This window comes from Montipora capricornis, chromosome 4, assembly GCF_036669925.1.
Source record: "Montipora capricornis isolate CH-2021 chromosome 4, ASM3666992v2, whole genome shotgun sequence".
In the NCBI taxonomy this organism is placed as follows: Eukaryota; Metazoa; Cnidaria; class Anthozoa; order Scleractinia; family Acroporidae; genus Montipora; species Montipora capricornis.
Window position 1 is genome coordinate 34,167,779 of NC_090886.1, and position 15,656 is coordinate 34,183,434.

At 38.8% G+C, this 15,656-nt stretch overlaps 1 protein-coding gene across 5 annotated transcripts in view; it reads left to right on the forward strand.

The window, feature by feature from the left end:
- The first annotated feature begins 837 nt into the window (after window positions 1-837).
- Window positions 838-15,656, forward strand: part of LOC138045985 (GFP-like fluorescent chromoprotein FP506) — a 16,987-nt gene continuing 2,168 nt past the window's right edge. Inside the window, exons 1-5 of one of the 5 annotated variants that reach the window (XM_068892658.1) lie at window positions 847-1,212; window positions 4,028-4,347; window positions 5,174-6,509; window positions 7,062-7,159; window positions 11,499-11,723. In XM_068892658.1, the coding sequence (XP_068748759.1) occupies window positions 6,492-6,509; window positions 7,062-7,159; window positions 11,499-11,723 (341 nt within the window). In that variant the 5' untranslated portion in view covers window positions 847-1,212; window positions 4,028-4,347; window positions 5,174-6,491. Of the gene's footprint in view, window positions 1,213-1,899; window positions 1,923-3,638; window positions 3,802-4,027; window positions 4,348-5,173; window positions 6,510-7,061; window positions 7,160-11,498; window positions 11,724-15,656 lie in introns of those variants that run through there. The other 4 variants (XM_068892654.1, XM_068892657.1, XM_068892656.1 and 1 more) reach the window with 4 other exon arrangements.

The following is a 15,656-nucleotide window of genomic DNA, read 5'->3' on the forward strand; positions in this document are numbered from 1 at the left end:
TTGGTTGACAAAGTTTTGCAACTCGCGTTTACAATTGAATGATCGTTGGCCAAGGTGTTATTCCATAGAGCCGCACCTCTATATCTAATCGAAAAATGGACAAATCTAGCTTGAGTTGAAGCGAGGTACACAGACAGAGTCAGGTGTCCTAGACGGATATTTCGATGTTCGTCTACAGATTATATTGTCACATAATGGCGAAGGCAGATTTTCCCAGTGAGCCTTGTGTATCAGTTTTACTAATGCAATCTTATATTTGTAGCAGAGTGGATGCCAATTCGCTATCTTTAAGGCCTCTGTATGCGGGGTGTCTGATCCTAAATTAAAAATTATCTTCGCAGCTGTACTGTGTAGCTTTTCTACTGAATTAAACAGTTCCTTACTACAGCATCCCCACAAAGGTAACCCATAGGTGACAGTCGGTAGAATTACAGTAAGATAAAATGCTTCTAAAACATTCTTAGGTAAGAATTTGCACCTCTTTAGCAAGGCTAACTTTATGGCAAAGCGTTTCTTTAGATCCATCAAGTGAGGTGACTTGCTGGTCAACCCTTAAACTAGCTCAAACCGATCCATGGTCTCTTGTGTTTCGTTTTATTGATTTCGTTTTATGTATTTTTTTATTTTGTCAGTGGACTTTATTTACAGCAAGAGAAGTCCCCTGATCTTAGAAACACAAATAACAATGACGTTATGTGGTGGAAGGACAAAATGAGCTAAATGTCGGAGAGATATTTTGTTTTCCTCCACCAACATAGCGACGATCACGATGACGTAACGCGAAACTATCGTAAAATCCAAGAAAAAGCAATATAGGGTGACAATCACGAGAGTCGCATTTCGCCAAAGCCCTTCGCATGGACGTTTACTGATTTTACGACACAAGAACGTACACACTGAGAGATATCATAGAACTTTGAAATAACAACATAACGACCAGAGCATATTTTTCCGCTAATTATTCAAAACGCGGAAAAATTCATTTTCGCCCAAACAATCAGCATGCCAATCATTACAGTGTGTTGCCCAGTTACCGGCCGGTAACAGTTTCCGTCCAAAAGAAGGTAAACTCGCTTATTTTCGATGGGATTTTAACTCTCAGTCGTCCACCGAAGCGATCCGTTGGAAAAAACGAACATCTCCGCTATCAACTGATGGTTTAGGCGGGCTTTTTGGCTGAGAAACGAGCGAACAAGAAGGGATTTTGTTCAGGTGAGTGAAATCTTACCGGCTAATTTTTGGGCTTTTCACTGCACAGCGAAGCTACCGTACGTAAATAAATAACTCGTTTAATAGGAAATAGTTCACGGACTTTGATAATTTTTTGAAAGAATTTACATTGAAGATGGAAGCAATTAAGGGACCTGTCATCATAAGCTAGAACTTAGCTGTTTGCGAACGTCAGAAGTCTAAATCCTAGCTAAGATTTTCGCATACTACGCCAGTTTCCGGCCACTGATCTGCACTCACAGATAGATTGTTTAAAACTTATTTGAATTAATGAAATTTTATAACTTACTACTCGAGAAATTTATGAAATGTACATAGCTTAAGCAAGCATCGCGTAATGAGGTACATATTAACTCAGATGTGCTGTGTTAATTGCCCGTGCCTCTTCCCAGAGTATATCGCGCGGGCTTCGTCAAGGTTATACCCTACCCATAGTTAGCAGCTATCTATGCCCTACCATACACCCCTAAGTAACCATTTTGCTCTAATCCCATAAAGTACAGTCGCTAAGCCACACCGAGATAGCCTTGGAAGTCCGTTTAGTCGAGCGGATTGAATGAAATATCTGCTTTCTATTGATGGCCGGAAACTGGACTCGCTGGCCGGAAACTGGGCAACTTACTAGTTTTGAAAAAGATGGCATAATTTCTTTAGTACTTGAGGTGGGCAGCCGATCTCCGTGTATTTTAAAGGTAAGTAAATGAACTGTCTCTTGTTGAAAAATGAGAAAGTGTCCGTGCATAAACAAGAAGTTAGGGCGTTACAAACTAAAGTGGCCGGAAACTGGGCAACATACTGTAGCTGTCTGAGCCCCTAGGGATTAAAAAATCAATCCTTGGTTAGGCAGACAAAAGTAGAATGGGCTCTATTTTGTCTATTTTCCAAAGAGCGCTATGGTTAACACTGATAGAAGTACATAGATATTATTGAATACCGAAAAATCATAGTTTGCTTGGTCTTTTGAACTTGCAATGACTAACGTGTCTTGCATAAATTAAGCGCTGGAGCCAGGGCGAAAATGTGAGGTGCAGCTATTAATTTTGAAATGTCATACTGATCATTCAAGAACAAGGAAAGCACTGACAAAGGTCAAGAATGTGGTATCTTCAAATAGATTTTAAATGAAGTCACAAGTCAGCCTTGAAAAACAACGAAAACAACTGTGAAGAAGCTGTGCTTTTTAATGTAACATCGCACACCCTAAAAGACTTTATTTTCAATGAATAGACCAAGTCAAGGACGCCACCAATCGAGAGCTATTGAGATTACTGTTCACACTGAAACTGTCTTGGAGTGAGCAATCCATTTCTCATATGGCTGGGAACTGCATTAAAGAAAACATGTTAATTACAATTAGATATTTTTTAAAAAGCTGCTGTATTTCTATCATTGCGTTGGATAAATATTTCAGGATGCCAGAAATGTGTTTTTTCACTCCGAGACTCAACCTGGGATTCGCTTACGTGGTGTGAGCACAACGCCTTGTGAAAATTGAATCTTTAAGCATGATAAATATGAAGAGAATATTTGATTTTATGCAAGAGACGTTCATGTATATGAACAGAGTTCAAAAGATCAAGTAAATATATGAGTTTTCGGTGTTTGAAAACTGCACATGTTCAACAAACCTTATAAATTGGGCACCTAGATGCGCTTTATCATTGCTAATGCCAATATTGTTTGTTGGAAACCTCTTGTTATTCTCTATCTTGTCTGCAGTTGAAATTAGCCCTGGAACATTTATGGGAATCAAGCGAGAAACAATTATAAAAGCATTAAAGTTATGTCTTTGTTAAAAGCATAAAACCGATCTCTTTCGAAAAAGAGAAAGAAGAAAAATCGCCGGGCCTCTTGGGTAAAGGATCTAATGATCTAATTGTCATAAAGCTGGACAATGGGAACGTGCTAGCAAACGAAGGTGACAACTGATTAAGAACGCCTCAGCATTTTGCTCAATTGTATTCTTAGGCAGGATCGCACTTCGGAATTAATATTTTGCTTCCGTTTTACAGCCGAAAACTTTAGTAATTTTCCATCATTTGGTCAAGTTATCATAGAGAAGAATCCTTAGGGCCGATTTACACGATACGATTTTGTCGCATGCGACAAGCTCACGACAGGCCTACGAAAGGACTTACGATTGTCGCAGCGTTTTAAAACATGTTTTAAAATGCTACGACATTTTTTCTGACGTACACAACAATCGTAAATCATGTCGTGGGCCTGTCGTAAGCCGTTGTCGCATGCGACTAAGTCGCACCGTGTAAATCGGCCCTTAGTCTTCTACATTGTTTACCTAAAGATGTTAGCAAGATTCTAAGCGAGTTGAAACCTCGTAAGTCTCCTGCTTCGGACAGTATCTATCCCGGCAGAATCTGAAAGAAATGCGCTGGAACCTTGGCCCCATCACTCATTGGTGTTTTTAATGCGTCTCTTACATCAGGCATGTTATTACACAACTGAAAATTGGCTGACATTACTCCTTTGTACAAGAAAGGTGCTAAAAACGATCGAATAAACTATCGCCCTGTCTCACTAACGTCGGTGGTGTGTAAAGTGTATGGAGTGACAGTAAGAAAGCAGCTTGTTTAGTTTTGGATTACAAACGAGGCCTCTATTCCGGAGCAATTTGGCTTCTTGAAAGGAAAATCTTGTTTTTCTCAATCCTTATCTTCGTTTCACGATTTGATCCGCGAGAGAAACACAAGCTTGACAAGGAAACGTGTTGGGACCTATTTTATTTCACATTTATATTAATATGTCAAGAAATATTATGTCAAATACAAAACTCTTTCAGTTGCAGATGATATAAAGGTGAATAGGAGACTCAGGGATACTAAGGAAGATGGAGAAGAGCTACAGAAATATCTTACTCGCCTGGAATCTTGGAGCAATGACTGGCAACTGAAATTTAACACTGATAAATGTGAAGCAATGCGCATTTCTAAAAAGAATGATTACTCAAGTCCTCAATATCATCTATGTGGTAACCAGTTGAAAGCTGTATCTGAAGTTAAGGATCTCGGAATCTCTATTACTTCAAACTTGTCATGGAGTATGCAAGCCAACAAATGCGCAAAGAAGGCAAACCGTGTGCTTGGATTCATAAGACGAACGGTGGGTCCTAAAAATCATTTTTTATGTTTGCACATGATTTTCGGTCCTTAGGAGCTAATCACCGTTTTAAACTTAAGTTTGTATCCGCAACTTTAAATAGTTTTTAACATTCTTTTTTCATATGCATAATCGATAAGTGGAATATTTTGCTCAAGGACATTGCTGAGACGGAAAATCTCTAAAGCTTTACAACAGCGTTGTAAAACGTAGTTAATGGAGCGTGACTCGTAGAGCTATCCTCCACATGTCACGTTATTTCGTAAACATTACGCAACGCAAACGAGACATGAATCGATTCCTATATTCTAACAATTCGAACCGTGTTCCTTTATCCTTGTCTTTAATACTGTCTGCCTACAGTTATATCCTTTATCTGAATTGGCGAAAAGCAACAACTATCCCCATTCATGTCGCGTTAAGCGCTACAGAAGTTGTTTGTATTCGATGGTACATTAGTCACCATTGTTAGTCCTAGACATTACTCTCAGTATAAAAGGTCCAAAGTCCAAAGTATCACTCTGTGAGCTCTATAGTTAACTCTAAGGAGTACCTTTACCGTTTACGAATTTTATTCCCACCCTCCCTCCCTTCGGAGGTTTTGTTAAGGTCAAGTTTAATAAATTCGGGTTCACCTCTCGGTACACGCTTCGGTTAAGTCTCGCAGCGACTTCCCCAAGCTTCGGTGTTTTTCATGCTACGCCATTTTACGCTCTCTATCTGCCTTTGTTCTTGACCGATCCAGCACGTGCCGGCGGAGTCGGCTCGTAGTGCTGGAGAGATAAGGAGGCTTGAGCTTTTTTTAACGCCTACACTCTTTCCATTATAGCACGATGCTGGCTGGAGGTTTAGCTCGTAGTGCCGTGGAAAGTAAGGCTTGTATATCAACAACAAAAGCAAAAACTATCCCCATTCATGTCGCGTTAAGCGCTACAGAAGTTGTTTGTATTAGATGGTACATTAGTCACCGTTGGTTTAGTCTTAGACATTAGTCTCAGTTAAAAGGTCCAAAGTCCAAAGTATCACTCTGTGAGCTCTATAGTTAACTGTAAGGAGTACCTTTACCGTATACGAATTTTATTCTCACCCTCCCTCCCTTCGGAGGTTTTGTTAAGGTCAAGTTTAATAAATTCGGGTTCACCTCTCGGTACACGCTTCGGTTAAGTCTCGCAGCGACGTCCCCAAGCTTCGGTGTTTTTCATGCTACGCCATTTTACGCTCTCTATCTGCCTTTGTTCTTGTCCGATCCCACGTGCCGGCGAAGTCGGCTCGTAGTGCTGGAGAGATAAGGAGGCTTGAGCTATTTTTACCGCCTACACTCTTTCCATTATAGCACGATGCTGGCCGGAGGTTTAGCTCGTAGTGCCGTGGAAAGTTAGGCTTGTATATCGTTATTTGGCTTTTACCGGCCTACAACTTGTCCGATCCAGCGCGGTTCGCCTCGTGCGTCGGGGAGCTAAGTTCAGGCTCTTAGTCACGCTACGGAAGTCGTCTGTCACGCCGATCGTGGAGCGGTGTCCCCCCTTTACGCCAATATTGTCTCTTGCGTTTTGTTATTGTAGTATGTCTTAACTATAAATACCCGCGGGAACTGCGACATTAAAATGCTATTAACAACAGACTGAGATGTCATCTTGCAAATTTTTCTAGCAAATTTTTCTAGTGAACACTAAGTTCTTTAATTGTGTAATGAATTATATATTTTCATAGTTAGTACTTTAAACAGTTGTAAATAATTATTAATGTTTTTATTTTATTTTATTTTATTATCAGTAGATAAACTACATAGGGGTAACCTCCTTTATCTCCTTTTGACTTTCCTATGGATTTTTCGGGGATGATTTATTGCATAACGTCAGAGCTCAGAATTACGTAACAGATCTAATAATGTCTTTGAAAAACTAAATTGCTGTAAATCACGTGGATTTGTCAGTTGAACCATATTTCCAACCAGGCGAACCCGTCAAGATCCAGATTAACCTGTTTAGTTGAGCCAATCAACATTCATATTCTTTGTTCGCTTTGGCTTTAAAATTGCTCCACCCTACCAATACATTCAGTTGAGTTTGGGCAGCGTCAGTGTGAACTGCAAGGGAGTTACTCGACTCTTGTATCACTTCTGAGGCATCAAGCGATCTGTTCTCAACATGGCTCTTTCAAAGCAGGTGAGTGAATTCTCGATTCGAACATAGTTAACAGAGGGGACTGGTTTGGAAGCTTGGCAAGCATCAAAGGAGCAAACAAAGATGCCACGATTTAGGTTGGAAAGTCCACGACCGTACACAATGTTTTGTTTTGCGCTCATACCCTATACATGAATTACGTAACCAACACGTTTCCATTGGTTAGTTCCTCAGTACGGAGTAAACGTACAACTATTGTGTTTTGTGCACGGTCAAGGTCAAAAAAGAGAGCAAAAACTTACAAAAAAGAAATTTTTCGGGTTTCATAACCATTCCCCTCTATTAATTATGATTCGAACTAGCGAGATGGTATTTAATAGCATAGGTCTTTACCAAATGCGAGTCTTCAAATGCTGAGAAAATTTGTGTCGATTTTTGAAGCTCTCACTTGCTTATTGAAGTCAACGGCTCGTGCAAGCTACTTCTCGTAGAGAAAAATCTAAGCTCAAAACAGTGAACTTCTCGTATCAATTTAAATTTGTTAGCAATCCTTTTTCTCATGTGGTAACATTTTTCTGCATTTTGTGAATACAGGGTGTCGAAGGCAAAATGGACCTGAAATTCCATATGGAGGGGAGTGTCAACGGGCATGAATTTACAATCAAAGGCGAAGGCACTGGGCAACCTTACGAGTAAGTCGGTCAGCATTTCGTGACAAATACCAAACTTCCGTCTCTTTATTTTAGCAGTATGTCTATGCTATCGTAAAGGGGCTAATTAAAGAACTAGGGAATCGAAAGATATTTGCTAGTTAATGATAATTCTTAAAACAGTAATTGAATAATTCTCAATGCTACCGATGAGGAAAACTATTTCAGCCTTTAAGAAAGACTATTTATTTTTCTGTGGTAGTAGCCTACACGAAAGCTTTAGCTACTTTGGCCGCTACGCAGATTTCTCACTAATCCATTCTTTTTTGCGTTAGATAGAACTCATACTATTTTGGTCGTTTTTTCAGATCTCTCGCATTGTTTTTTGATGACATTGCTTTCGATGCCAGTTGATTTTGAGGTTTTGAGCGGACTGGCTAGCCTGCGTTGCAGCCGGATGCGTCACGAAATCCCGGTTTATTACCGGCGGTTTTGTCGGTCTGTGACGCAGGCTACGGACTGGCTGGCTGGCTGGCATTTCGCCTCGACTTCTTGCGGTAAATGGGTAGCCATAGTGATCGCAGGCATCACGTCATGTGAAAAGCGCTCGGTTCTTTATTTTCGGCTCTTTGGATATTATTTTCTTCCAATGCTGTTTTAAATTCTTTAATTTCGCCAAGGTGAATTGAGTTTGTGTCGATTTGTTTAAAGTATCTCAAGCTATTAAGATTAATACTACGCCGCAGAACATCAGGAAGTTGTGTACTGGTGTGTTTTCTAGGAAAAAGACGCCGTAATTCGCATGCGATGAGTTGACTTAGTTGCTTTTATATTCCCTTCAGTCATCACAGTCGATAAGATGAAATGCCAACCATTTCAAATTGCTCAGCTATGGATTTCTAAATACGAGTTTCTTGCGAAACACACGAATCAAAATACACCGTAAACACTCAATTTACTAGATATAGCTGGATTGCCTTCGGGTGGCTCACGTTCATACGATTTCCTATAAAAGCAGTATAAAAGATTTATGTCTCCTGAGGTGATGAATTGTCAGGATTCCGTTAAATGACTATTCCGATTAAAAAAAAGGCATTATGATGCATATAGCGTCTACGAGAGTAAATCGAGGTGGATTCAATTTTTTTTTCATGTTGAGTGGGCTATCAGATCAGTGTGCTCAATAGTTAAGAGCTTCATCGCTGTATGGTTTTTAAGATTCCCTCTTTGAATTACTTCAAACAACTCAATCTTTGTTAGCCGAGCTACAAAGTCAGTAACCAGCCTATGCCTATGAACCATTAAGGGTTTTTACTGGCTGCAAAGGTCATCCCAAGTACGCCATTCCTTCTGAACAACTGGAATCGTTACCCCGGGATCGTTGCTAGGCTATGGATTTACTGGAAAATGGGAGAATTGATTAGTGTAAGTCCGAAACCTGTGTATTGCAGATTGAGAGAGTTGGGTCTATCCAGACAAGCCATCTTTACTTCCATAGACGATAACCAGCTTGATGCAATAATACTTCTTATTATATGACTAGCTCCGTGAGCGGGCAAGATGAACCAAATCGCGCGCTCTGATTGGCTACCCGAGCGGGCAAGATGGAGCGATACTGCCCGCTCGGGATTTCTCGCTTGGTCCCGCAAGATCAAAGATCATTTTTTGGTGTTTTAAGTCATATAATAAATCCTTTATTGACCAAGATTGTTCGGTCAAGATGACTGGATATTGGCCTCGTTCTTTTTTTGCGTGTTTATGGACCTCCACTTCGTCTCGGTCCATAAACACGCAAAAAAAGAACTTGGCCAATATCCAGTCATCTTGACCTCACGCTTGGTCAATAGCCCATACGTATTTTAATTAATTTAACTCACCAAAACAGAAATGAAGCTTCATTTTTTGCGCACTTTCTGTGGCTTGACGCGGTTACACGACGATACTACGTTAACTATAGTTCTTACACAGTCAACGCTTTTCGTGTTCAGGTGGAAAACGGTTTGGAAAATGTTTTCTTTCTGCATTTTTCGCTGGTTTCAATCCAGTTTGACATAGCATGATAGATGTGGTCCACACTGGTGGCTACAAGTCAAGCATCGGACGGATATAAACTTAAAGCTGAGTGTTTATTTTTAGTTTGCTTAGAGCTGCTTTTTTCTCTGTATTGCAATTTTTGGCATATCTTTAAAAGCTCTGATAAGGTTACATGATGCCTGGAGGACCTATGACTAGAACAGAAACGAAAGAAGAGCAAAAGAGAACGACAACGACTAAACAGAATACCAGTAATAGCTCATACTTAGTGGAAGACGTTACTCCACAAATTCTTTCCTTGGGCAGTAAACCGTTTATTTTTACGGATGCGTTATTCCTTTGTTCAGGAATGAAACTCGAATTTTTATGGTCAACTGGGATTGAATAACAATTATCCGTACTCTTTTGGACGTAAAGTAAAAGTTGATTTGTTTGTTTGTTTTGCTCTAAAATGCGAGCGAACAAGTACCTTTTTAATCTGTTTGCCCAACTGGTTTTCGATGTGCCTCGACAGTGACAAGAAAATTTTGTCCTCATGTTATAAACACGTAATCGCAATGAGTTCTCGTAAAATTAGGGGGGAATTTCACTAGCCAGTGTTTTCAGAAGTTTGTTTAAAGCACCTAAACCTAATTTAGTGCTACAATCTTGGACAAAATTGTTAAGAAAACTCTGCTTTTGGACTAAACTCCGATCACAAGTATGAAAAAGAAGCTCTCTTTTGCTCCCATCCCCCCTGATCAATGTTGCTGGACGAAACAAAGCATGTCGAACCTGGGCTTATCAACATTGGTTGTAGCTATAGGGGGGAGGGGGATGGCTAATAATGTGTGATATTGAGGACGTAGTGCGCAAAATAACCCCTGTTCTTAATATTATCAACCCTTTTTGTCCAAGATTGTAGAGATAAAGTGAAATAAAGTACATCATTCAGTAAAACTCTTTTTGACCTTGAACTGACAATTTTTTTAAAATTTTTTTATGGCTTCTAATTTTAGCGTGATCGCTATTCGCTAGCTATTGACAGTTGACTCTGAAATGGCTTTTTTCCTTGGCATTCGCTCGCCGAAGAAGTCTTTTAAGACTCATGCGGTTCACGAAAAATCAAAGCAAAACTGGTGAATTGCAAAGTAAATTTCACTCGAAAAACCGATATCGCACTCATCGCTTCGTGATTCATGCGATATCGGTTTTTAGCGTAAAATTTATCGTGGAATTGACTAGTTAGGCAATGAATTTTTCTACAGAAGAAAGCAAAGAAAATGATTTAATTAAGCCGCAACCGGAAACATCAAAACGCGGACAATTCGAAACCTTTTATTTTCACTCACCCCAGAGGCAGTAAGAACAAATAACCAGGGAGCTCCGCTTTTAGGCTTGGCTAAATCTATTTATTACATCCATTTAGAAATCACTGGTGATTCTTGCAATCTGATTGGCTCTCAGCAGTGCGATTTATTCCCAAATCGCATTATTTTTTGCTCTAAATCGCACCATTTCCCCAGCCAATGAGAAAGAACTCTAAAACAAAACAACCAATCAGATTTTAAGGCTTGTTTAAGGCAACCAATCAAATTTCGGGAAAATGAAAGCCCAAGAAATCCATTTTGAGGCGAATTTTGCAACTTTTGTCCCCAACTGGATCAACAAAATATTTTTACTGACTAAAATCCTGTATTTTAGTGATTAAATAATTATTGTGTGATTTCTAAATGGATGTAATAAAGTGGTAATTGAACTTCATGTCGTGCAATTTTGGTCTGAAATTATACTTGTGATTTCAAATTGAGCTCGCGCTGTGCGTTCGTTCGATTTTGAAATCACACGTATGATTTCAGACCAAATTGCACGACATGAAGTTCAATTACCATTATATATTAAGTAATTATTTACACCTGAATCAGTATAAGTTTCACGAGTCATGCATGCGTATAGATGGATACAAGATGAGTGTTTAGTTATAACTACAAGAGAAGCGATCAAATTTACAGTAAAAAAATGCGAAATTCATCTTGAAAATTACATTCGGCAAATCGTGAATTTTCATATTAACCACGCATTTTTTGTAATGACGAACTGACTTAATTCAAATGTCCGTTTTTATACTCCATTTGTTTGATAGTAATTCATCTTTTTTGTTCATGTGCTTCAAAAGTTGCCTTTTAGGCTCGCCGAATAGCTCAAGTTGAACTCAAGTGAATTATTTCATGTAGCAGACTATATCCTCCTCTGAGTTCAGATACAGTAGGATGATAGTTTGGTCCTCAAGAACTTTTCTCTTTGCTTTGGGTTATAAAATTTGGTTGCTTTGATTTTTAACACAATTTTCTTTGTTTTTTCTTTTTAGAGGAACACAGTGTATTCAACTGCGTGTGGAAAAAGGGGGTCCATTGCCATTCTCCGTAGACATATTGTCGGCTGTATTTCTGTACGGAAACAGGTGCATCACTAAATATCCCAGAGGCATAGTTGACTACTTCAAGAACTCATGCCCTGATGGATATAAATGGGAAAGATCTTTTCTCTTTGAAGATGGCGCGGTTTGCACAGCATGTGCAGATATACGCGTGAGGTAAATCAATTCATTTCCTTACTCGTTCACTCATTCACTTCTTCATTACATTTAAGATTAATTTCACATAGTAAAATTACTGTATTTTCCCAAAAAATGTTGAAAGTTAATGCGACGTCTCCACTCCCACTACCCCAAGGCTCAATTTACTTTTTATTATTATTATTATTATTATTATTATTATTATTATTATTATTATTATTATTTTTCCCTGAACCGATTACAACTCTAAATATTACAATTGTCAATGAAAAATTGCAAACGGCCTGATTCTTGCAAGATCTTGTTATCCAGATCTCGAATGACAAAACGACTAAATTTGGGCTCATCCTCGGTGTAAAAACCTGTTGTGAAACTCACGGATGACGTAACACAAAAGAAAACAAAAGAGCAAAAAAACATCAAACAATAACCTAATCTTACCACGAGCTAACGAAACAAAGAAAAAGTTTCACAGCTTTTTACACCTATTTTTAAAATAGTAACTTGGTTCTGGTTTGATCATTCATTCACTCAGTCCCTTGCACAAGCCTGACATTACTTTCCTCGACTGGAATTCACTCTCGTACAGTACTGTCCTCAACATGTCATTTGCTAAATCTCTTACATTTCTTTCATTTGTAATTATTGTTCTTATTGGTCTCATTGTGTCTTTCATACCACCTCTTAAACACACTATCACTACTGGAAATATCAAGATGGGAAACCCAGGTCGTCTTTCTCTAAGTTCAAATGCTAATTCCTGATACTTTCGTGACTTTTCGACTACTTTCTCTTGAACACATGTTTTCGCTTGGACATCAATCAATCAATTCTTTATTTGATAAAGCAGGTTAAAATTACAAAAATTACACAGTAATAGTTGCATCGGCAGCTATCAGCTGATGTGGACCTGCTATGTAAAACCATTTAAAATATATGAAATAAAATATAGACTAAAACAATTACAATTACCATATCCCATTACATATATCATCCTTTCTTCTCCATCCTGAAGCACCATTGAAATCAGGTCGTCTCGCTGTTTCCGTCTTTCTTAGTTTGAATTTAAACTTCCAGCACATCTTCTTGTTGCATGCTTCGAGCACTTTTCCTCTTTCCCATTCTTTATTGTTCTGTTCGCAATTCCTTTCTCTTCTGCTCACTTCTTTGCAAGTATCTTCAGGGATTTTTCTTGTCTTTCAGTGTAGTGTTTTCCCAGCCAACACCCTACATCCTGACATTATGTGCATCACCGTTTCTTCCCTTTCTCCACATACCATGCATTTATCCGACTCGATATTTTATTATATATAATAGCAGAGGATTCAACTGAATGCCATAATCAAGGTACTTAGGGCGCAAACCGTAACCTGTGAGCCGTGGAGTAAAAAATAAAATAAATAAACTTAAGTTAAAATGCAATATCTATATAATTATACATATTATGTATTAAATAATCCTAAAAAGCTATTTTGTGTGTATGGTCCTCTTTCTATCTAAAACTCAGACAGCAACCTTGAAAGTCCGGTCGATATTCAACGTGCCCGAGAGCACTGCTCTCTGCATCTTTCGCAGTACCTCTGTGCCTCTGCCTCCCACGAGCTCGCGCATCGTGACATCCAGCTCCCGTGACCACCCCCGACGAGGGCACCATTATGATGTTATATTGCTTCACCTCGTAGCCTGGGAATAATTATTATTACTATTATTATTATTATTATTATTATTATTATTATTATTATTATTATTATTATTATTATATCGCTTTGATGATCCATACGATGTTTTTGAAATTCATATTTAATCAATACATGTTTCGGATGAAACATCATCCATCGTCAGTTGACAAATGAGAAATAAACTAAAGTTGGGCAATAAATAGTGTAACAAAGTGAGATATAACATGAATAATTAAGGATGAAGGCGAGAACAGAATGAAAACACCCAACCACGAAACAAAACAGAAAAAACCAAACTGTTTAGGCTAAGAAAAGAAACTAATTAGTATGAAAGGGATAAATTAAGATGTTTGACTTGGGAATTTAAAGATGGCTGCTCCCAAAGGATATGCATGGCTTCTTTGATTTTCAATTGGAAACGTGTGGAAGCAGAGTCGAGGATTTTAAAACAGTCTTCTGAACACCGGGAGCGACAATTTTCAGAACCTCTCAAGTGCTTAAATATGTGGGAATGTTTGTCGGAGGCGAGATGTTCACGGATGCGAGTGGCGAAATGTCTATTGGTTTCACCAATATAACAGGCATTACAGCCTGCACATGAAAACTTGTAAATGACTCGCGATCGTAAGCCCGCAGGGATAGGATCCTTCGCCCCAAACCAACTCCTAATTTTAAACGGGGTGAACACCAACTTAATTTCCAGGTCGCTGCAAAATTTGTTGACTAATTTCTTAATTCTGCGTTTTGTTATGATGGAAAAAGGACCGATGTACGGTAATTTAAAATACAAACAATTGTCCTTCCGAGCAACACTCTGAGAGGAATCGGAGGTAAAGTAACTGTTGAGAAATTTTCTAACAACATTCTCGATAACGCTAGAAGGAAACAAATTCTTCCTTAATGCTTTGGTAAGGTTGCTTATGTCCAAGTGAAAACCAGTCCAAGTATTATTAATTTTAAATACTCGGTCAACCAGAGTGCGTACTAGTCCTAATTTGTAACTGAAAGGTACAAAGCTGTAATAATTAGTGAGAAGACCGGTGTAGGTCTTCTTGTGGAAAACCGAGGAAATAATGCCCTGATTACTATGGTTATCTAAAAGCACATCTAAGAAGGGAAGCTTGTGGTTTTCTTCCTTCTCGGCCCATCAATTTGATCGTAAAAATTACCCAAAAATGAAAAATGGGTTTGAGCAGTGGCAAGTTAAGTTATTTTTCTTTGCCACTGCTCAAACCCATTTTTCATTTTTGGGTAATTTTTACGATCAAATTGATGGGGTAGCCATGGGCTCCCTGCTTGCTCCTGTATTAGCTAATCTCTTTATGGGTCACCATGAGAAACGCTGGTTAGAGAATTACAATTCAGGTATCGAGTTTTACCGTAGATATGTCGACGACACCTTTGCTTTGTTTAATACCGAGCAGGATGCTTTATGTTTCTTTAGTTATATCAACAGCCAGCATCCTAACATCAAGTTTACTATGGAGAAGGAAGAAAACCACAAGCTTCCCTTCTTAGATGTGCTTTTAGATAACCATAGTAATCAGGGCATTATTTCCTCGGTTTTCCACAAGAAGACCTACACCGGTCTTCTCACTAATTATCACAGCTTTGTACCTTTCAGTTACAAATTAGGACTAGTACGCACTCTGGTTGACCGAGTATTTAAAATTAATAATACTTGGACTGGTTTTCACTTGGACATAAGCAACCTTACCAAAACATTAAGGAAGAATTTGTTTCCTTCTAGCGTTATCGAGAATGTTGTTAGAAAATTTCTCAACAGTTACTTTACCTCCGATTCCTCTCAGAGTGTTGCTCGGAAGGACAATTGTTTGTATTTTAAATTACCGTACATCGGTCCTTTTTCCATCATAACAAAACGCAGAATTAAGAAATTAGTCAACAAATTTTGCAGCGACCTGGAAATTAAGTTGGTGTTCACCCCGTTTAAAATTAGGAGTTGGTTTGGGGCGAAGGATCCTATCCCTGCGGGCTTACGATCGCGAGTCATTTACAAGTTTTCATGTGCAGGCTGTAATGCCTGTTATATTGGTGAAACCAATAGACATTTCGCCACTCGCATCCGTGAACATCTCGCCTCCGACAAACATTCCCACATATTTAAGCACTTGAGAGGTTCTGAAAATTGTCGCTCCCGGTGTTCAGAAGACTGTTTTAAAATCCTCGACTCTGCTTCCACACGTTTCCAATTGAAAATCAAAGAAGCCATGCATATCCTTTGGGAGCAGCCATCTTTAAATTCCCAAGT